Source organism: Chrysemys picta, chromosome 6 (assembly GCF_011386835.1).
Source record: "Chrysemys picta bellii isolate R12L10 chromosome 6, ASM1138683v2, whole genome shotgun sequence".
Taxonomy (NCBI): domain Eukaryota; kingdom Metazoa; phylum Chordata; order Testudines; family Emydidae; genus Chrysemys; species Chrysemys picta.
The window spans coordinates 2,412,808-2,435,589 of NC_088796.1; the positions used below are offsets into that span (position 1 = coordinate 2,412,808).

General features: G+C 43.5%; 1 protein-coding gene across 5 annotated transcripts in view; it reads right to left on the reverse strand.

The window, feature by feature from the left end:
- UNC13B (unc-13 homolog B) overlaps positions 1-22,782 on the reverse strand; it is a 378,814-nt gene that overhangs the window by 259,742 nt on the left and 96,290 nt on the right. For 4 of the 5 annotated variants that reach the window (XM_065598630.1, XM_065598632.1, XM_065598633.1 and 1 more), the window contains exons 6-7: positions 12,612-12,685; positions 9,847-9,904 (exon numbers count right to left, since the gene is read on the reverse strand). In XM_065598630.1, the coding sequence (XP_065454702.1) occupies positions 9,847-9,904; positions 12,612-12,685 (132 nt within the window). Of the gene's footprint in view, positions 1-9,846; positions 9,905-12,611; positions 12,686-22,782 lie in introns of those variants that run through there. The other variant, XM_065598639.1, reaches the window with a different exon arrangement.

Consider the following 22,782-nt stretch of genomic DNA (forward strand, 5'->3'; position numbering starts at 1 on the left):
CCTCTGGCAAAGAGTTCCACAGACTGACTAACACAGAATTGATGGGGCCAGAAAATCAAGGGTGCGGGACCTTCAGCACTGGAATCAGGCAACACTGACAATTCAGTTCTTTGCAAAATGTACTTGCTTTTTCTGAAATGTTTAAAAAAAGATCAACACAATCAAATTTATGTGGGCTGGAATTGAGCCTTGGAGAATTTATCTACATTTCTATACTCCAGTCATCAGAAGGATATGATAAAATTATGGCAAAATATTTTGTAACTACGAGCACTGTGTAACATTTATCCAAGTTCCTGCCACCTACAGAGCTATTGGATTTCTCCAAACAGAAGCAGTACCAGAAAAAACATTATCACCAAAAAAACAAACTGGAAAGTGTGTTTAATAGTGATTTGCTGCTGATGTAATGGGGGTGGAGGGAGAGGAGAAGGAGACTAGGCAGAGAAGAAAGAACGGAGGTGTTCCAAAGGGTGCCAAGATCCATTGCTCTCTCTCTCTCCTGGACCTCTCTGCCTGTTCCTCCCACCTGTCATCTTCTGGGACAGGCTGGCTTGGTTTTCTCTTGCAGTAGCAATGATAATCAGAGAAACTGTTATCATTCCTCATCACCCAGCCAAGCAGTCAGCCATTCTACCCATCTCCGAAGGGAGCGCACAGCAGAAAACACAGGATCTGGGTGGACAGGGGTACTACACACTAGGTAAACTCAGAACAAGACAGACAGAACCAGTCACCCAGAATAGAGAAGGTTTCATCAGGGTCTAACTGCAGGTAGGGGACAGAAGCACAAACATGGAGGGAGAATGCACATTGAAGGGAAGAACAAGAATTCTCAGAATAACTGTCAGTGAGACCTCTGACTCCTAAGAATTAAGGGACAAATTTACCACACAAACAATCTGGAAGCAATTAGCTTGTCTTGATAAGAACCCTCTTGAGAAACTTCTGCCTATTTCAGATTTATTAACTCCCTGGTTACAGACAATATTTGCAGTTGCTGGTTTGCCAGCAGAGAAAATTAAATATGTTTTCTAAAAATACAAACACTTCTTTCTGTACCAGTTTGCATCGTGACTGACTTGAAGTGGACAGCATGTAAACACTGGTAGAATGACTCAGCAGTGAAATATAATGGAATTTGACATTGCTAGAAGCAATTTTGGGCATGTATAAAGAACAAATCCTTGCCTTCTAAAATGCTAAATGAGTCTGGCATTCAGCGATTCAACAAACTGAGTAATCAAATAAAGATTCCATGCAAGGTAGTATACTTCAAACAGTGTTTTTCCATAAAATAAAAGCCATGTAACTTACTGATTTGGATTTTAACTCCAGATTACTGGTAAAAGACACTATGGGGGTGCTGTGATTATTTCCACAAACAAGCATTAGGAAATTCAGAGTTAAAGTTAAATTAAAAACAAATCCAAACATGTTAAGGTCTGGAAAGGCACATATTATGCACCCAAAAAAACTAATTCTCCACTATAGTTATGCCAAAAAGAAAAAAAAATTAAAGCACCTTCTAAAAATAGTTAATCAAATCTGGGACTAATACGCCCTAATCATAACTGTATACTCATTGCCTGGAATGACTACAGAGCAGAGTTATGGTTGTGGGGGAGAGGGGATGAAAGGGGAGCAGAAAAGTGTGGAGAGCACGGGGGGTGACAAGCGTGAGAGTACCCCATGTGAGGAGAGGAGATTTAATGGCTATACTGAAGACAGAGGGGAGAGGGCAAGGATGTGAATAGGGCCTGGATCGGGGAGAGGTTTATGTCAGGGGAGTCTTGTGTTGGGGACATCCAGGACTTTGCATAGGGTTACCATACGTCCGGATTTCCCCGGACATGTCCGGCTTTTTGGTGCTCAAATCCCCGTCCCGGGGGAATTTCCAAAGAGCCGGACATGTCTGGGGAAATAGGGAGGCATAAGCCAGGGTCCGCCCAGCACGATCCGCCGGGTCCGCAGCGCAGCCCAGCTGCCCCAGCTACAATGCTCAGGTGGGGAATGGGGGGCAGGCTCGGGCTTCCCTCGCGGGCGGGGACCCCCCTGGCCACTGGGGGACCGTGGCCCCGTTGCCCCGCGCAGCTCGGAACCCGGCGCCGCGGGAGCTGTTTCCCGCGGGGACAGACAGGCCAGGGAACGTGCTCGGCGGCAGAAAGGAAGCTGTGGCCGGGGCTGCAGGGACCTGCGCTGCCGAGCGTCTGAAGCCCCCAGCAGGCAGAGGATGCCGGGGGAGCGGGGGAGCAGGGCAGGCGGGGGGGTGCAGGGGTGGCAGGGCGAGTGAGGAGCAGGGGTCACAGAGACTGCAGGGGCGGGGAGGTGCAGGGGCAGGGCAGGCAGTGGGTGCAGAGGCTGCAGGGGTGGGGGGTGCAGGGGCTGCAGGGCGAGTGGGGGGCAGGGGTCTCAGAGGCTGCAGGGGTGGGGGGTGCAGGGCGAGTGAGGAGCAGGGGTCACAGAGGCTGCAGGGGCAGGGAGTGCAGGGGCAGGGCAGGCGGGGGGTACAGGGGCTGCAGGGCGAGTGGGGAGCACGGGTCACAGGGGCTGCAGGGGTGGGGGGTGGAGGGGCTGCAGGGTGAGTCGGGAGCAGGGGTCACAGAGGCTGCAGGGACGGGGGGTACAGGGCGAGTGAGGAGCAGGAGTCACAGAGACTGCAGGGGCGGGGAGGTGCAGGGGCAGGGCAGGCAGTGGGTGCAGAGGCTGCAGGGGTGGGGGGTGCAGGGGCTGCAGGGCGAGTGGGGGGCGGGGGTCTCAGAGGCTGCAGGGGTGGGGGGTGCAGGGCGAGTGAGGAGCAGGGGTCACAGAGGCTGCAGGGGCAGGGAGTGCAGGGGCAGGGCAGGCGCGGGGTACAGGGGCTGCAGGGCGAGTGGGGAGCACGGGTCACAGAGGCTGCAGGGGTGGGGGGTGGAGGGGCTGCAGGGTGAGTCGGGAGCAGGGGTCACAGAGGCTGCAGGGACGGGGGGTACAGGGGCAGGGCAGGCGGAGGGGTGCAGGGGCTGCAGGGTGAATGGGGAGCAGAGAAGCACTTAGCAACCCCCAACCAAGATCAGAGCAGGAGGGGGAATGCAAGGTGCTCAGAGGAGGGGGCAGAGTTGGGGCAGGGGCTTTGGGGGAGCCAGGCCCCCATGGAGTGTCCTCTTTTTTCAGTGTTGAAATATGGTAACCCTAACTTTGCACCCAATAGGGACTTGCGGTTAGGGAGCCAAGGCATCAGTAGAGATTAATAAATAAGGCCAGAAAGGAACATTATACTTCTCCATAAGACCGGCCCTCCTCCACAGCACAGAATTTCAGCAAGTGCTTACTTGCGTCAATCCCGTAACTTCTGCCTGAGCTACCGTAGGTCTTTTAGAAAGATATCCCATCTGGATTTAAAGATCATCCCATACAACTGCTGCCTCGGCTCCAGAGCCTGCCAAGGTAGTGGGTATTAAGGCACCTGCGGCAGAAAGAGCCTTTAGAAAGCCAGAGACATTGGCATGTACGCTGCGCTCCCCCACAACCCAGGATCCTGCTTTGCATAGTGGCAGTCTGCCGAACACAGAGCCTCTCTCCCATCTGCTGCGTTCCTTCATCATAGATCCCCATTTTGACAGTCTGTACCTCAGGGGGAGCACCGTGTAACCCCCATATTCATCATTTGTACATAATTGTGATATTTCATATAAAGCATGCCATGCAAGGTATCACAGGAAAGGCTATGATCTGCTGAAAGCCATTATTCTATCTAAATATGTACATCATTAGCGCATATGATGTTATGAGATTATATTGTATGGTTGTCACTAAAATATGCTGTGAGTTGGGGAATCACCAGATATTAGCTGCCAAGAAACAACAAAGGACCTAACCAAAATCTGGGTGGGGGTCAAACCACCATCAACAGCCATTGTCCAACATGGGAGTTGCAATTCAGTGACTCACTTGCACAAGACCACACCAGAGGAACTGCTCAACCTTGACTGGTGACTTAGCAATGCCAACCAGATATGCCAGGACTTATGTTCTCCAAGCACATGGAATGAGGATATGAAATAGAGGTCAGAGATCGCATGTTTTGTCCTGTCTCTCCCCCTCATCTATGCTGAAGACCACGAGAAAGCGGGAGCTGAGGAGACAGGTCCCCAGGCTAACAGGGAGAGCCTGCATATGAAAGACTGTAACCAACCTGCAGTATCCAGTGGGGTGAGAAAAACTGCTTGGTCCAGATGTTGCCTAGTCTAATAAGGTTGAGAATTTAGACTCTGTGCTTATCTTTTTATTTTCCTTTGGTAACCACTCCGACTTTTGCCTATCACTTATAATCCATCTTTTGTAATCAATAAACTTATTCTAATGTTTATCCTTACCAGTGAGTTTGAGTTTGACTGAAGTGCTTGGTAAATGTGCTCAGTTTACAAAAGCTGGTGTATGTTCACTTTCCATTGATGAAGAGGTGAACCAATTAAACTTGCATTGCTAAAGAAAGGGTCTTGAGCAGTGCAAGACGGTATATTCCTGTGGTACAAGGCTGGGAGGATTTGGCTGGTGCCTCTCTGTGTGTGATTCGTGAGTGGCTCTGGGAGCATTCATGCAATCTGGCTGGGTGAGGGGCTCCACATGAGATTGTACTAAGTGATAACAGCACCTGGAGGGGTTTGCTGCTTGTCACCAGTAAGGCATTGTGAGAGACAATCCAGATTGGTGAGGTAAGGGGGCACAGCGGTTCTACAGTCCCAGGTTGCACCCTGGAGATCCCGTCACACCCATCATGCCCCCCTCTCTCAATGTTAGAAAGCTGCACCCTGAGGAGAAATGGCCACCATGAGGAAGGCATGGGAGAAGACCAGGGCTGTGAGAGTTGACCATAAACCATCGCTCGTGCCCCCAGAGAGGTTTTTCCTCACCAGGAGTCCTGCTTCAATGAACCTAATCCAGTCCATTGGAGTGAAACGCCATGCTGACAAAGCAGTGAACAGCCACACAGCCGATGCAAAACAGTAACAGTTAGGGGTCAAGTAATCTACCAGTGAGATGTGTATAACGCAGGGGACTGGACTTGATGACCTCTCAAGGTCCCTTCCAGTCCTAGAGTCTATGAATCTATAACCACCCCCCCTCACTCCACTGACTCATTTCAACCAATAGAATTGCAACATACAAATTAGCTGGAGAAAGTGTCATGATTGTTTGAGTTAACTCCGAAAGCCCAGTTTAAAAATGACTGGAACTATCGCTGGCCCAGTCTATAATTATAATTAGATGCAACAATGGTTAATTTCTTCAAGTGCAACCTATGATTTTTCAGTGAGCTTTATCTATATGATTCACACATTGTAAAGCCCGAAGGGACCACTCTGATGATCTAGTCTGGTCTCCTGCATAACATAGGCAATAGAACTACCGTGAATTAATTCTTGATTGAACTAGAAGAGCTTTTTTAGAAAAGCATCCAATCTGGATTTAAAATATGGACTTTTCAGGTTTTAAGACAATCTCTTAACTTTTAGGATGAGATCTTCACAGAGGCAGATCATACCCACATCTGCCTACTCTGGGGTTCTTGCACCATCCTCTGAGGCATTTGGTGCTGGTTCTTGTCAGAGACAGGATACTGAACTGAATAGATCTTGGGTCTGATCCCATCTGGTAATTCCTATGGGAAGCCTCTTATCTCATTTAGGAGAAGTCTGATGAGTGCTAAATTTCTTGGGCTTTTTTAAAAATTGATTTTTAACAAAATTAGCCGATGCATTTGTAAATTCTAAGAATATTCCTTCTATCTCAAAGCGCTATACTTTTAGGTCAGATAAGCTATATATTATTTCATAGATTAAGAGACTGAATCCCTGTTTGACAAGGAAAACTCAACTCAGCCTTCACTATGGAATTACAACCGGTCTGTCCTAGACTTTTTTCTTTTAAGATTAAATGCTTAAAGGTTCTTTTTTTTTATTGTTGTCCGTCCCTCTCTCCCCCCCCGCAAAGTACTGAGTTATATGCTGGCAGTGCAGAAGCTGTACGAGCACTCATGATTCCCACTGTACTCTTGGGAACAGCACAACCACAGATTTACTATGTAAAAATAAGAGCTACAAGGCCAACGGTTTCAGAACTTGGTGAGGACTACTTACATATTTAGGTATGCACGTAGCCTGATTTTCAGAGATACTGAGCACTCAGCTCCCACTGAAGGCAATAGACAAAGAATAGATAGGGGTGTGCTATAAAGAATTTACTAGGAGTTCAAAAAGATTTAATAGATTGGCCACTTACTGTATACATTTACATTGCCACATTTCTAATGGCTCCATTTTCAAGCCCAGGGTCAAATCAAATTAACCACTCATGCAAGATCTATTATTTAATACTTTGGAGACTGCTAATAGATCTGTTTCTTCCTAGGTTTTCCATTTGGCTGGAAGGCTACAAAATGCCATTGTTCCAAGAAAGAATAGTTGCATAGCATGTGTAATGTTTGATACATTTATTTTTTTCTTTAAACAAGAAGAAAATTGATTTGTGATCCGACATCAGGCCTTCACGTTATCTGTTTCATAAATAAGATTGCTTTCTAGCAAGATTGAGGCTACTAGCAAGAGGTCGAGAAATGACAATTGTAGTTTTAATGTTTACAACCTTGATTTACATAAAATGAAAGCTTTATACACAGCAGACGATGCTTGTCATGGGAGCTTTAAGATTTAAAAATGCTGTGCTGTGGAAACAGGTGCAGCTATCTGATAAATGAAAATTCCTCCTGATTCACCCACACATCATGAGATTTGGAAAAGATCATTCACATGAGCCTTTCACAACTGCTGAGAATCTTCTGTATTGCTACTGCAGGCAGCCCCGAAAGTCATTTTAATGATCTGGAAGAACATTTATTCCTCAGCCATTTTACATTGGTACTGCTTTTCTTTGATCCTTTGAAGTTTGGAGCCTGGTAACTAAGTCATCTCAACTTAAATATTTTAGTTTTTTCAATTCAGTTTATTGGTTTTAAATTTTATATGATAATTGTCCTTTTCTATATGTGGATCCATTTTAAGGATTATTTTCCTGCTTTAATACCTACAGTATTTGTTTAATTTTTAAAGCTACACTTGGAATTATTTTAGATACCACTGTTGGGATGCTCAATAAACACTCTGGTAGGGCTTTCAGCTAGAACTGACCAGGAAAACCTGAATGTTTTAACTGGTTAAATGTTCAAAATCTCTGAAGATATTACAGACAAAATGATTAAACCACACACAGATAATTCTCCTGTCCAAAAAAAGGTAAACAGTAATTAACCTTTACTAATGTTAACAGCTTTGTAGCGATCCCATAATCAGCCTATTGGATAAATAACCTGTAGAGCGTAATACCCTAGCCTTATAGGATTTTAACAGAGGATAGCAGCCTTGTTTGAATTACAGAGCATGAATTTTATTATGTTGCTTCTGTAACCCATATGATACTGCAGCATTTCACTATATTGCTCCAGGAGGGGAGACTAGGATCTTAGCTAGATATTCTGAGTATCTGCACATGTGCAGAGAGCAGAGCAGAGCAGGGCAACTCATCTAGAGGGTCCCAGAAACTTCCAGAACAGGATGCAGCAGTTACTGGACATGCTCTGTAGCTGTTTTGATGCTGTATTATATAAAGTTTTCACTGTGGGCAACCCACCTGGCAGGTGACACCCAAGTCACCCTCGGAGCGCTGATGTAACCAAAGTGCAATGGGGGCAGGGGGAAGGATAGAAGTACAGAAGTTAAAGACAGCTCTATGGACTGAGTGACCGATCAAAGCAAGACCAAAAGATGCGTCTGGTGCGTGGGCTGGGTGCGAATCTCTGTACCACTCTGGGTATGGGTTAGTGCTCTTCCAGCTTTATTTACCAGGGAAGCCCTCCATTAAGATAATGTTTGATCATTAGAGCATAAGGAAAGCCATGCTGGGTCAGACCAATGGCCCATCTAGCCCAGTATGCTGTCTTCCAACAGTGGTCAATGCCAGATGCTTCAGAGGGGATGAACAGAACAGCACAATTATCGAGTGATACATCCCCGGTCGTCCAGTCCCAGCTTCTGGCAGTCAGAGGTTTAGGGACACCCAGAGCATGGAGTGGTCCCCGACTACCTTGGCTAATAGCCATTGATGGACCTATCACTGTGGTATGTTTTATGGACCTACAGGGAAAGCTGGCAGGGGAGCATTTGTTACCCCTAGAGGCTACAGAGCCTGTGGAACTTCCATTGAGCGATCAGCTAACTGGGACTGTATCTCACTTAGAGGGAGAGACTGGGGCAGCACTTAGCGAGTTGAAGGTTTGTGAATTCTTGCCTGACTTAGCTGGGCTTCTGGAGAGATGATGCCCTATAACAAGCTCCAGGAAATGGATATTTTATATGCTGATCCCAACCCCTGCACCACTCTGGATACAGACTACAGACTTCTTGGAAGGACTGAGACCTGCCATTTCTCAAGCTCTGCAGAGTCCAGGTGACACACTACATATTACATTCATGCCAGAAAGGCTGAAAAATGACCTCTGAAAAAAGATCAGAGGGGACGTGCTGTGTTGAAGTATAGAGAACGTTATGCTGAAGCCTTATATTTGAATGTTTGTAACAGAAACAAAAGGTGCAAGTCTGTACAAGGGACACCAGAAGTTTACTGTCAAATAGCTTTTGTTTAAAATTGATTCATAGTATTTCAAACACTACTTAGAATATTTTATACTATTTAAAATGTCTTCTGTGTGCACTGTCTGATTTACTGAGAAAGCGTATAGTGCTCTCCCTTTGAAATTGACTGGGGTCTATTACCATCCATTTATCAGGGTTTTACATACAATAGCCCTGAGGTTTAACGCTGTGTAATGCTTTCTGAAAAGTCCTGAAAAGACTGAACTCTGACCTGTACTTCACCAAAGAGTTATGCTGAGGACGAAGGGGAGTGTATAGTTATAGAGAATATTGCCTGAGCATTCCCTCCCATCCCTGTCACATTTCCAAAAGCAGTCAAGCCATTAAAGGATGTATCAACTTTGCTTTCACCTTACAATAGCATTAGATATCCCCTCCCTGCTACAAACTAAAAATAGAATTTTGCAAAACAATCAGTATACAACATGTGCTAAACTCTTCCCCCATTCACATTTTCATAAGTACCAAAAAGGAAACAGACCCAAAATAGTGAGTTAAAGCAGAAACAATATTAATGAATTTTTTTTTCCATCTCACTGTTTTAAAGAATATGCTGAGAATAAATGCAATATTAGGAATAATACACAAAATGTTGCTACATTTTTACAGGTGCACTGACATGATTTCAGCCTCCAAATATTCTCCTCCTCAAAAAAATACACCATTAAAAAAAGTCATAAGACTACCATAAAATACTCTTAAAAATCATGTTAATGATCTGACGGGGGGAAAAAAAACCAACCTTGGAGTGAAGACTGAAATATATTCCATCCAACTCTCCCATTATCCATAGTTACTACAGAGATCTGAACATTTTGGATGATCTCATAAACCTTACGTGCCTACTACATAGGTAAAACAAGGATAGGTTAAAGGCCGAGTTTCAGATTTCACTATCAATCTTGTACAGTTAAGATCACTCATGGGGTTCTGTATGGCAGAAGCCTACATTTAGAGAATTCTTCCGGACCTATACAAATGGCTAGTTTAACATCAGACCTAGATGTAACCTTCTACAAGGCAGGCTGACATTTCCTAACTGCAGCTCTAACTAGAGACCTTTGCCCAGATGTACCAGCCTATGTTAAACTAATGCCCTTTCACCCTATGGTTATTTAAAAGAACATAGTGTTGAGAGAGAAAATAAAGTCATACTTACAACACTGGGAGGCAGCAGTTGGCAATGGTTTCTTCTGGACTTCTTCTGAAAATGAATACTAAGGGAAGACAAAAGAGAGCGCAGACAGATAACAGATTGAAAGTAACCTTATGAAACAGGATTTCCAGAACGTAACAAGCTTACGCTCTGAAAGTATATTGGCATGGGAGGTGGGGGGGGGGGGGTGTTAAAGTACAAAATAATATTTTCCTTAATACCCAAATACAGAACATGCTCCCAGAAAAGTAAAAACTGGCACTATCCCATGCCAAAATATCTGTTAATAGCTGCACACAAGGCTTGGGTAAAGTCTTATCTACTTTAAAAGCTCAAGACAAAAAATTTCAGACTTGGGGGCCTCAAATTAGGCACCTAAATCCGTATTTAGTCACCTAAAATATAAATGTCTATGTTTCAGAGCTGCTGAGCAGTGATTTCAGTGGAACGTGTGCTCACTCAGAAGCCTGACAATACAGCAATTTATATATTAGATGCCTAAATATGAATTTGAGGTACCCATCTTTGAATGCTCTGGCAGTGCTGGATGTGGAAACTGGGAAAGAGTTAGATAATTAATGTGCCCATTAGTAGTGCAATACCCAGAACACTCTTTCAGCATAGTCTGGAAACATCCAACAACATGAAGGATTTTACATCTTATTTAACACTACATTGGAGTACACAGAGATTACATTTAACCAATTTTGGCTTATTCCAAAAAGGTCTGCTACAGCATTAAAGGTGCTCCCTGGAGATGTTTATGATATTATTTTGGCCGCCTCCTCCCACTGTGGACCAATAATTCAAAAATAATCCAGTGTCTGTCTGAGGCAAGAGACAGAAGATAAGTAGAATACTTTCTAATCCTATTAGGCAAAATGTCAAGAACACAACCCTCACCAGCCAAGAGCTGGGATAAGGGCTCCAAAGTCAGTGGAAGCTGCAAGTTTTGAAATATTGATTCGTCAATCAATGCCTTACACTGACCACCAGCAGGGCTATTTCACAATAAATGAGGAAGTAAATACAGGGACGTACTTTCCACTGACTAGCAAGAAGCTGAATAGGTGATCACAATTCATGCAAACTTCTTTATCTACCGAGAATTTGGTGGATCACTAGAGGGCACCTATGTTCCACTGCATGTCTGGCACTAGACTTCCCCTGCTAAAACTCAGCTTTCAACCCAGGAGGTGGGATGTATCGCAGCAGAATTACTAAAAAGTTGTAAGTTCATATGACTTGCTTTTTCACTAGGTTCACAGATACCAAGAAGCCCTAGAGCTATTACTGGAAATGCTCCCTGAAGCCAGAAGAAGCTACACGCAAGCTATTTTTCATCCACTTATACACAGTGGTGAGACTAGGTTAAACAGTTCAAGACAAGACTTAACTTCGGCCTGAGTATTCTCAGTCTCCACAATGAATCCACTAACATACTTAACGGAGGAAGGCTAAGTTAAAGGTACAATAAATTTCCCCCGAACTTCGACACCCTACATCGATCACCAACAGGACCTTTTAGCAATACTCTCTTGGTAAGTAGAGAAACACGTATTACACTTTTGGTTAACACTGTTTACACCTGCCCTTGGAGGAGTTAACAAGTTCCTTAAAGGCAAGAAATTAAGTCCATCAACCAGATGAATATCACCTTGAATAAGACAAGTGTCCTTGGGGTATATTTTGCATAAACAGCTCAGAAACTGAAGTGTTCCTTTTTTGGTTTTAGATAACAACAAATATAGCCTGGGGCAGCACTACTCTCCTAACTGCCTCATGCTGCTGTTTAGCAGAGCCAGAGTTTTACACTTGTTTTGAATCTAAGTATCGTGCAAAAATCAATTTCCCCTCAATGTTCACATGCTGCAGCCTCTCTTAGAGCATGGCTACACTTGCAGATGTAGAGCGTGGAGAGTTAAACCAGCCCTCGGAGAGCACAGTAGGGAAAGCGCTGCAGTGTGTTCACAGTGTCAGATTCAAGCGCACTGGCGCGGCCACATTAGCAGCTCTTGCAATGGCCACAGAGAGCAGTGCATTGTGGTAGCTAGCCCAGCAGGCAAGTGGCTGCAATCTGCTTTCCAAATGGGGGAGGTGGGGTGGAGTGTGACAGGGAGTGTGTTGTGTGTATGTGGGGGGAGAGAGAGTGGGGTTTTGGGGGGCTGGGAGCATGTCAGCATGCTGTCTTAAGTTCACACTAATGGCTTGCTTTGTCCTGGAGCAGCATGCCAGCTGTCAGAAACAGAGCTTCGAAAGCGCATATCCACATTCCTACAGCCGATTCCACAACAATGACAAGAGTGGCCACTTGACTTAAGGAGATTATGGGACGTTTCCGGAGGCCGATCAAAGCGCAGTAATGCAACAGCGCGTTCACACTGACACTGGGGCGTTTCCGCCAAGGTGCAGCAAGCATTATGCTTCTCGTGGAGGTGGATTAGTAGGAACGCTCCAGCTGCAGAGTCCAGGCGCTCTAAGTGCCTTGCCAGTGTGTACAGGTCGTGAGTTAGGACGCCTGGGGCTGCTTTAATGCACTCTAACTTGCAAGTGTAGCCAAGCCCTTATTCTAGCTGGCATTAACACTACACACAAGGGAATGTGAACCGCTCAATGAAAAACTTGTGAATGAAGGAAAACTGTAGTAATGACCTAAACTTAACTGTCATGGAAATTCTGCATAGCATTACAGTACACTCCGGAGCATTTCGGATCAGAATCTTAACTTTAATTATAGTGTTCGCCTGTTTCAAGTGAGGTTTACTCACCTCATCACGATCTCCCAAAGAGTTTATCTGTTCTAGTTTTTTGGTCCAATATCTGGCTTCCTCCTCAGGGATATCTATAGCAACAGCAAAGGCATCAGTCATTCACACCAAATTAGTTATCCGGCACGTTATTTTTTTAAATAAATTTGTATTTAACAGGAACACTTAAAACAGTGATGACATTCCAAGAAAACAGGATTTTTTTTAAAGCACATCACAAAGACAGCCTTCATTTTGAAATTCACTGAAATGTCCTCTATTAGCATCAAATATAAAATAAGTTTTAAATAGTAATTTAGTTCCAGGTCTCTGTATGAAAACTTTCTAGTTTATCGCTACCTAACCAAACACAAAACACACACAAAGCAGAAAAGGAGGACGCAAAAACTGTTTATTATAATAAATATGAGTCACTAAAAAAATCATGAACCAGCTACACACTTGGAAACACAATATGATGTGGTCAAAGGCCTCTTCTCCCAAGTTCTCACCCCTTAGCCCCAGAAGAACAATGCCTCTAACTACCCCTTCCAGAGAGCACATTTTCATTCATGGCATATTAGGGTGTACGTAAGCATCTACAAACTAATAAAATCACCCCAGTTTTCCTTTGCAGGCCATAAACTGGCTGTTCTGGGGCAATCGATGTTACCTCAATGAATTATGCTAAAGTGACAGTGTGTTGTTCTGTGCCGTGAAGGTTTAACTTTATGGTAAACTAAACACACTGCTTCCTCTTCTAGAGGCTGAACTGTCCAGTTACACAATTAACATGCTTGTGCGTGTCAGCTAGATGTTCGCAGCTGACAGATTAGTACCCCTGGCTTGGGTAACTATTTTCTATTTCAAAATTTAAAACAATAAAAAACATAATGGATTGTGGAATTCTGTCATTTTCAGTGAGGTCATTTTTTTGAGGTGGGGACTGTCACTCGTGCTTGGGAGATGAACTAGTGCAGATATACCCCGCACTGGGGGCCAGATTGTGTGCTCTGAAGGATAATTACTAATATTCATAATGCTTATAACTTTACATTTTCAGGGATGCCGTTACAAAACAAGAGATGGTTACAGTGGTGGAATTCCTTTTTTCCTGTGGCTTGAACCTTCATCAAGCCATAGGCAGCTTCAAGGATGTATTAGGAAATACCATAAACAAAAATGGAAAAGAATCGGCAGTAGTCTGAAATGAAGCTGACCAAAAGCAGCTGGCACGTTCACCAACTCCTGAAGGAAATCTTTAGTGTTAGACTGAGCTTTTATTGCATTACAATAGGAAGTGACAAAACCCTAGTTCAGTTCGTTGCCACAGCCTTTATAAATGTGACAATCTGCAAGGCTAAAGGAGGACAGCTATAAAGTGAATATCCAAGAAATTTTAAAAAGGGAAGCTCAAGCCTTTCTGAAAACATCTTGAGAAATGAAAGCCCTGTACTGGGACCAGGATAGTTTTGTTCAACGCAGTGAAATCTTTTCCAAGGCCTATGGGACACTTTAGAAGTAGACAGTTCCCTAGACCAGCGTTTCTCAAAGTGGGGGTTCCTAGACCATTGTAGGGGGGTTGTGAGATCGCAGGCTGATGGCTGGGCACCCAGCTGTGAAGGCAGTGCCATCCGCCAGCAGCATCAGAGAAGTAAGGGTGGCAACGCTGTCTGACAATACCATGCTGTATAAGTAGGGGCATTGCCAGCAGATCGAGGGACGTGATCATTCCCCTCTATTCGACATTGGTGAGGCCTCAGCTGGAGTACTGTGTCCAGTTTTGGGCCCCACACTACAAGAAGGATGTGGAAAAATTGGAAAGAGTCCAGCGGAGGGCAACAAAAATGATTAGGGGGCTGGAGCACATGACTTATGAGGAGAGGCTGAGGGAACTGGGATTGTTTAGTCTGCAGAAGAGATTATGTAGGGATAGTAAAGAAAGTACTAACTGTGATTCCCACAAGTGACAGGGACCTCCTCATAATTTGTCCCCCACATTTTAAAATCCAACAGTTTCACCAAGTACAAAAACTCTTGGGTCTTCTGTTAAAACTTGTAAGCTACTGTCTGTAGAAACCATTGATTATATCTATCCTGTGAAAGACACTTTATTACTATGTAAAACTTACAAACAAGTTAATTGACTTTGTTCTTGAAGTAATTGATACAATGTAAACAAACACTATAAGCCGTTAAGTGACTTTCACTTCATTCAACGGCTCCTAGGACAGCCCCCACCCTCTGTGATTAAAGGGCCGAGAGTCTCAAATGAATTAGCACACACCCCAAAAGTGGTGGAGACAGTAAATTAAAATATGGTTAAGATATGGAATGTATGCTAATGAATGCTTGATATACATGAATGGTTAGGGAGGTACCAGCCTAGAAAGGGAGTATCCATCGGCCGAAGAATGTGTCAAGTGGATGACCAGACAACCCCCGGAGGGTAAACTAGAATCCACCCCATCACCTGGAAGGATGAGAAACACAAACTTTGGAGCCACCAGGAATGTGCCATCTGCTGATTGAGTCAGCAACAGCAGAATGAAACACCTCCCATAGACGAACATAGGAATTAATTCCTATAAGAATGGACTCAAGACTGATGATTAAGTCTCTGGTTCTGCTGCCAGCCTCCAGGAGCATCAGGTGCACCTGACACAGACTCGGCTCCATCCTCATGACCAAGATACCTGGCCAGTAACTTGGCATGAGCAACTTCGAGGCTGGTAACTATAACACCTATACAGAACTTGAATGAATGATTGTGTGAATGAATCTATATATGTATATGTATATGTATATGTATATGTATATGTATATGTATATGTATATGTATATGTATATGTATATGTATATGTATATGTATATGTGTGTGTGTGTAATAAGTAGTGATAGGAATAAGTAGTCAAACAACGTTGTTTACTTTTATCTTTTGCTTTATCATTATATTTACAATAAATGTCGCATCTTTGCCTTATCCCTCTTAATAAGATCCTGCTGCTTTTTATTCTATTGGTATAACATAGAATGAGGGGGGATTTGATAGCTGCTTTCAACTACCTGAAAGGGGGTTCCAAAGAGGATGGATCTAGACTGTTCTCAGTGGTACCTAATGACAGAACAAGGAGTAATGGTCTCAAGTTGCAGTGGGGAAGGTCCAGGTTGAATATTAGGAAACACTGTTTCACTAGGAGGGTGGTGAAGCACTGGAATGGGTTACCTAGGGAGGTGGTGGAATCTCCTTTCTTAGAGGTTTTTAAAGTCAGGCTTGACAAAGCCCTGGCTGGGATGATTTAGTTGGGAATTGGTCCTGCTTTGAGCAGGAGGTTGGACTAGATGACCTCCTAAGGTCTCTTCCAACCCTGATATTCTATGATTCTGTGCCACGCTTACTTCTCTGCAGCAGCTGGCAGGGAGCGCAGCCTTCACAGCCTCTGGCTACCAGAGCCACTCTCTGCTCTGCCTTCAGAGCACGGCGCGCCTTGAGAACAAGGCCATTTTGATTGCGTCACTTCCCTAAGCAAGGCCCTTGTTTTCATAGAACATGACCTACCACTAACAGCAGGAAAAAACAGGTAGCGAAAATAAAAAATATAGTACTGTAATATCTGAAATAAACTAATTTGTTAAAATAATGGATCATTTTATTATACATGGCATGAAGAAGGGAGCTCAAGCTGATGGAGGGTGGAGAACAAGATTTGCAAGTGCAGGAAAAAAAACCAAAAACCAGAAAAAACTACAGTTCTTATTTGGCATTTGGATTTACTTACACTGGCTCAGAAGACATTCCAAGTCCCCAGCGTGTTTTGTGCAGTCAAGTTTTGGCCAATAACAGCCTAAAACCAAACAAACTCCAGCGACATTTACAAACAAAACACCCTTCATGAACTTGAGCAACAAAACTTGTACAAAACAGCAACTGTGATAGCCAAAGCTCTGGAAGCACCTTATGCTCTCTCACTTTTAACCACCAGGGCAAAGAAGCCTCACCATCACCGAATCTCTTATTTTTCCTGCATCTAAAAAAATGTGAGTGTATGATTGGCAAAAATGCTCCTCTCAGCTGAGCTCTATTCCACTATCAAATGATACAGTGAGTTATTGTACTGAGGATATGTCTGAGGTGGTGGAAAGGATTAAAAAGAGCACATTCTTTTCCTTATAGATTGATGAATCCACCGATGTTTCAGGGGCAGCACAATTAGTGGTCTATGTTCGGTATACTTGGAAAAACAGAGGAAAAGACGACTCTCTCTTCTGCAAGGCACTGCCGACATATACTAGGGAAGAGGAAATATTTAAGCTCTTTGATGCCTTTATAATGGGGGAACACATTAACTGGAACAGCTGTGAAGGGATCTGCACTGATGCCGCGACAGCTGTCTGGTACCGAACGTGGGCTTGTCGGCAGACTAAGTAGCCGCCACAGAAGCCCAGTGGACATGCTGCATGATTCACAGGAAGGCTCTTGCTGGTAGGAGTATGCATCCTTACCTTAAACCAATTTTAAGTCAAGCTGTAGCAATTATTAATTGTATTAAAGCAAAGGCACTGAATTCCCAACTTTTTAAAAGTCTGTGTGGAGAAATGGGTTTGGATCATCAGCACTTATTACTGCACACAGAGGTTCACTGGCTGTCGTGGGGAAGAGTTCTAACATGCCTGTTTGAACTGAGAAATGCGGTGTTTGTTTCTGACTCAAGTGGATTCCACCCTGAAGAAGCATTTAAATGGCATCAAATGGTTGGTTGGCAGCTCTCTTGTATCTAGCAGACATGTCTGACATTTGTTTAAATGCATTGAATGAGTCACTACAAGGAAATGAAACAAACAAACATTCTCAAACTCAATGACAAAATATATGCCTTTACTAAAAAAGTGAATCTTTGGAAGTCAAGTCGACAACAAAAAATTTCAAATGTTTTCAGCGCTGAAGGATCTCCTGGAAATCTCAGCCAGTGATGTCACCATTGGGAATATAAAAACACGTAGCTGAACACCTCCCTACATTCGCACAGAGTATTTCGAAAACTGGGCTCAATTGTGACCTAACCACATGTAACTGCAGAAGAACCCATTCGACTACGAGTTTTCTCCAAATTCAAATGTCAGCTTCAAAGCTCCAGCGGAACTGATTGACATCTCACATGATTCTGTTCTGAAGCAATGATTCCAATCCTAGCCTCTGCTGACCCTATCCCCAAATAAAACTGCAGCAAGTAGAGTGCTTCTCCCATTCGCAACTACTTACTTATGTGAACCTGTTTTTTCAGTTTTGACATACTTAAAGAATAAACACTGGGCAAAACTGAATGTAGAGGACAATTTAAGGGTCTGCCTCAGTTCCCTGGAGCCACAATTCAAAAAGATTGTGTGCTTCAAAACAGCAGCACCCCTCACATTAACAGTCCAGATACTTGTTTGTATCTAGTTATGTATAAAGCCACAATCCTTGGACAATGTTATGATTATTACCACAATCACTGGAAAAGGCTTCCAGCTCCCGCAACTGTGACTTGTTGCCTATTTTTTTCCCCCCCAGAAAATGTGTTCCTTAAAGTCCACATATTTGTTCCTGAGAAATGTTGCTTTATGTTTTTTGAAAGGCTTCAGTGCTTTTGACTGCAGGGATAATGATAACATGCTTCTTTTAGTACTCTTATGAGTATGTACAGTAATTTGCTATCACTTTTGAGGGGTGGGGGGCGGTCATCACAGCATGAAATATTTTCAAAGGGGGTCCCAGCACAAATAGTTTGAGAATCCCTGCACTTTTGAACAGGTTGCACTTTGTTGGCAGATACCAGCACATGTTCAATCTCTCTCCACCTGAGATAAAGAAGCTGCAAGAGGAGTTTGTTGATTACCAGTTGATGTAGAAATCAGCTATCATAGAATCATAGAAAATTAGGGTTGGAAGAGACCTCAGGAGGTCATCTAGTCCAACCCCCTGCTCAAAGCAAGACCAACCCCAACTAAATCATCCCAGCCAGGGCTTTGTCAAGCCAGGGCTTAAAAACCTCTAAGGAAGGAGATTCCACCACCTCCTTAGGTAACTCATTCCACTGCTTCACCACCCTCCTAGTGAAACAGTGTTTCCTAATATCTAACCTAGACCTCCACCCCTGCAACTTGAGACCATTGCTCCTTGTTCTGTCATCTGCCACCACTGAGAACAGCTGAGCTCCATCCTCTTTTGAACCCCTCTTCAGGTAGTTGAAGGCTGCTATCAAATCCCCCCTCACTCTTCTCTTCTGCAGATTAAACAAGCCCAGTTCACCCAGCCTCTCCTCATAAATCATGTGCCCCAGGCCCCTGATAATTTTCAATGCTCTCCGCTGCACTCTCTCCAATTTGTCCACATCCTTTCTGTAGTGGGGGGCCCAAAACTGGATGCAATACCCCAGATGTGACCTCATCAGTGACAAATAGAGAGGAATAATCACTTCCCTTGATCTGCTGGCAATGCTCCTACTAATGCAGCCCAATATACCGCTAACCTTTGTGATCAATGAAGCGGGGGATAGCTCCCTTTGATGGACACCCAGACAGCCAGTTAGCTGTAAAATCCCTCATGGTAGCTGTTCTCTGCTTGCTTTACCCGTAAAGGGTTAAAAGTCCTGCAGGTAAAGAAAAGGAAGTGGACATCTGACCAAAAGAGCCAAAGGGAAGGTAGAACTTTTTTAAATTGGGAAAGAAACTTTCCCTTTGTCTGTTGTCCTCTTTGGGCTGAAGAGACAGGCAGCAGGAATGCTGTGTAAAGTTTGAACCAGATATGAAAACCATCAGATCATATCTAGAACTACTTTTAACAACCCAAATAAGTAAGTAAATTAGGAATGTTTAGGAAGACGCGATTAGGTTTATTTCTGTTTATTTTCTTAAGGCTTGTGAACTCCTCTCTGCTAACCCCAGACGCTTTTGTTTGCTTATAACCTTTAAGCTAACCCCCAAGAAAGCTAACCCCCCAAGAAAGCTATTTTGGGTGCTTAATTTTTGGAATTGCTCTTTTAAAATCTAGCAAAAGCCTAAATTCCAGATGTATTTTCTTCCTTTTTGTTTTTAAGAACAGGATTGGATTTTTAGTGTCCTAAGAGGTTTGTGCATTTTGTTTGATTACCTGGTTGCAACAGCTAATTTCCTTTGTTTTCTTTCTCAGCTCTTCCCCGGAACAGGGGTGAAAGGGCTTGAGGGTACCCCACAGGGAGGAATTCCCAAGTGCTCCTTCCTCGGTCCAAGGGTTTGGGGGTTTTTTGCATTTGGGTGGTGGCAGCGTTTAGTGGCAAGCCAAGGTCAGAGAAAAGCCCTGGGAGTTTAATACAAGCCTGGAATGGCAAGTATTAATTTTTAAAATCGTTGTGAGCCCCCACCTTCTGTACTCAAAGTGACAGAGTGGGGATTCAGCCGTGACAGCCTTCTTGGCAACAAGGGCACACTGCTGGCTCATATCCAGCTTCTTATCCACTGTAATCCCCAAGTCCTTTTCTGCAGAACTGCTGCTTAGCCAGTCGGTCCCCAGCCTGTAGCAGTGCATTGGATTCTTCCGTCCTAAGTGCAGGACTCTGCACTTGTCCTTGTTGAACCTCAGATTTCTTTTGGCCCAATCCTCCAATTTGTCTAGGTCACTCTGGATCCTATCCCTACCCTCCAGCATATCTACCTCTCCCCCCGGCAGCTTAGTGTCATCCATAAACTTGGTGAAGGTGCAATCCCATCATCCAGATCATTAATAAAGATGTTGAATAAAACCAGCCCCCAGACCAACCACTGAGGCACTCCGCTTGATACCAGCTGCCAACTAGACATCAAGCTGCTGTTCACTACCCGTTGAGCCCGACGATCTAGCAGCTTTCTATCTACCTTATAGTCCATTCATCCAATCCATACTACTTTAGCAAAGCTTTTGATACCGTCTCCCACAGTATTCTTGCCAGGAAGTTAAAGTCAAGATATATCACATCCACCGCTTTCCCCAGATCCACAGAGCCAGTTATCTCATCATAGAAAGCAATCAGGTTGGTCAGGCATTACTTGCCCTTGGTGAATCCATGTTGACAGTTCCTGATCACCTTCCACTCCTCCAAGTGCTTCAAAATGGTTTCCTTGAGGACCTGATCCATGCCTTTTCCAGGGACTGAGGTGAGACTGACCGGTCTGTAGTTCCCTGGATTCTCCTCCTTCTCTGAGCTATCACTTAGTGTGTAATGGAATGAGGCAGCACTACAGACTGACACAGATAACACCTCTGTGCAGTACAGGATGGACATGGTGTTGCACATCTTAGCCATGTCAAAAGCCCTAGTGGTTTTCTCAAGTTCCCATTACTGTCCAGGTTTGCCCGGCTTGTCTTAGTGTTACTCCACTCAAATTCAGGAGAAGAGAGAGTGTTCAGTCTTGTTTGAAAGAATAAGACACCATTCAGACCAAACCTTGGACTAGATAGAATCACAGAATATCAGGGTTGGAAGGGACCTCAGGAGGTCATCTAGTGCAACCCCCTGCTCAAAGCAGGACCAATCCCCAACTAAATCCCCTAAATGGCCCTCCTCAAGGATTGAACTCACAACCCTGGGTTTAGCAGGCCAATGCTCAATGGGATACAGTCCTCTATTATCCAAGTGAAACTGGCAACTCCTCAGCCATGTTTCGAGTTTGAGCCACCAAACCAATTTATAAAAACAGCAAAATGGGCCGCATGGCAATATACCAAAGCACTATAATAAAACATTGTATTAAATGAATAAGATGTGAAACCAAATTAGATATTAAAAGAAATGTGGAATCTGAACCCTTTATCTATGGTTTGTTAGCTTCAAATTAAACTACTTTATTTTTACATTCATTAAATGTATTGTTCGATTGTGTTTTATTTTAATTATTTAATTTTAATTTATTTATTTTGCATTTATTTATTTATTTTGGAATCTCATTTTATTTTAGCTTACAGTAAATGAGCAACAATATACAAACCAAGTATTTGTACTGTAAAGTGTTTTTCAAATGGATCATTAATATGACAGTGATATGCAAAATACACATATTGTTGTATTGACAAAAGAGTTTTCTTTTTTGTTCAGTTTATATAAAAACAGGGTTTTGGGTTTTTTAATATTACTCATTTTGTCCACTGACTGTGCACCTAATCAGGTAATAACAATTTTCGGCCTTAGAGATCTCCACCCATCCAGGTTTTTGTTCCAACCAGCAAATAGTTGTTTTTCTTAAAATCCACTGGTTTGCATTGCATATAGAATTCTCACATGTCTTAGACTTTAGTATGAATTAGGATATTTAAGTGTTTCATATGCAATATTAAGCAGTGTACATTTTAAAACTATTAAGTGCTGGTTTGATTAAAAACCTGGACTGTTGGATGTTGCCAAGGCCTAAAGATGAGAGTCCCTGACGTAAGCAATGACCTAACACAGCACCTGAAAAGTCTCACTCAGCCTTGAATCTCACTCTTTGGGGCTGTAAATCTCACTCTTAAGGACAGCAAACCCTTGGAATCCCTGTAAGCCATGAGCTATTGCTAGGCAACTCCAGCAATGGGCTAGCAGACCAACCCACAGACATTAGACGCCTGAAAGGAAAGACTAAAGAAAAAAAAGAGCAGAGAGTCTGTTTGAACAGAGAGAAGCACAGAACTGTTGCTTCATCTACATGGTAGACAAACTGAAGTACAGTGATTATTAGCAGCAGGACCATGACCAAAAGTTTTTATCCAGGATGTAGGGCAATGAACCCTAAAAGCCTTCTCAAGATGGCAGAGGTGAAAACCAAGGAGAATACCTTACGTCTAGCAGCAAGAAAACACACAACACGCCTTTTGCTTGTTAAAGCAGTGTTCCTTCTGGGGTTCTGCAAAGTCTTCAAGAAAAAAAACATTTCCATAACGCCGAATGGGTGACCCAGACATGATACAGAGAACAGAGTCCTATTCCTTCGGTGCAAATGTGCATTGTCTGTCTAAAGTAACTAATGGGAAATGAAGGAATAGAAAAGGAAGAAAGTGCATTGTCCAACAAAAGTAGAGCACACTCCATCTTCTATTTTTGGAAAGCTGCTAACTAAGGGCTTTGCTCAAATTTACCACATGGTACTTAAGCAAGCAAATAAGCTCACAAACCCACACCTCACTCCATTCTTATCCATTTTATTGTATTTGGGAGATCTTCACCTG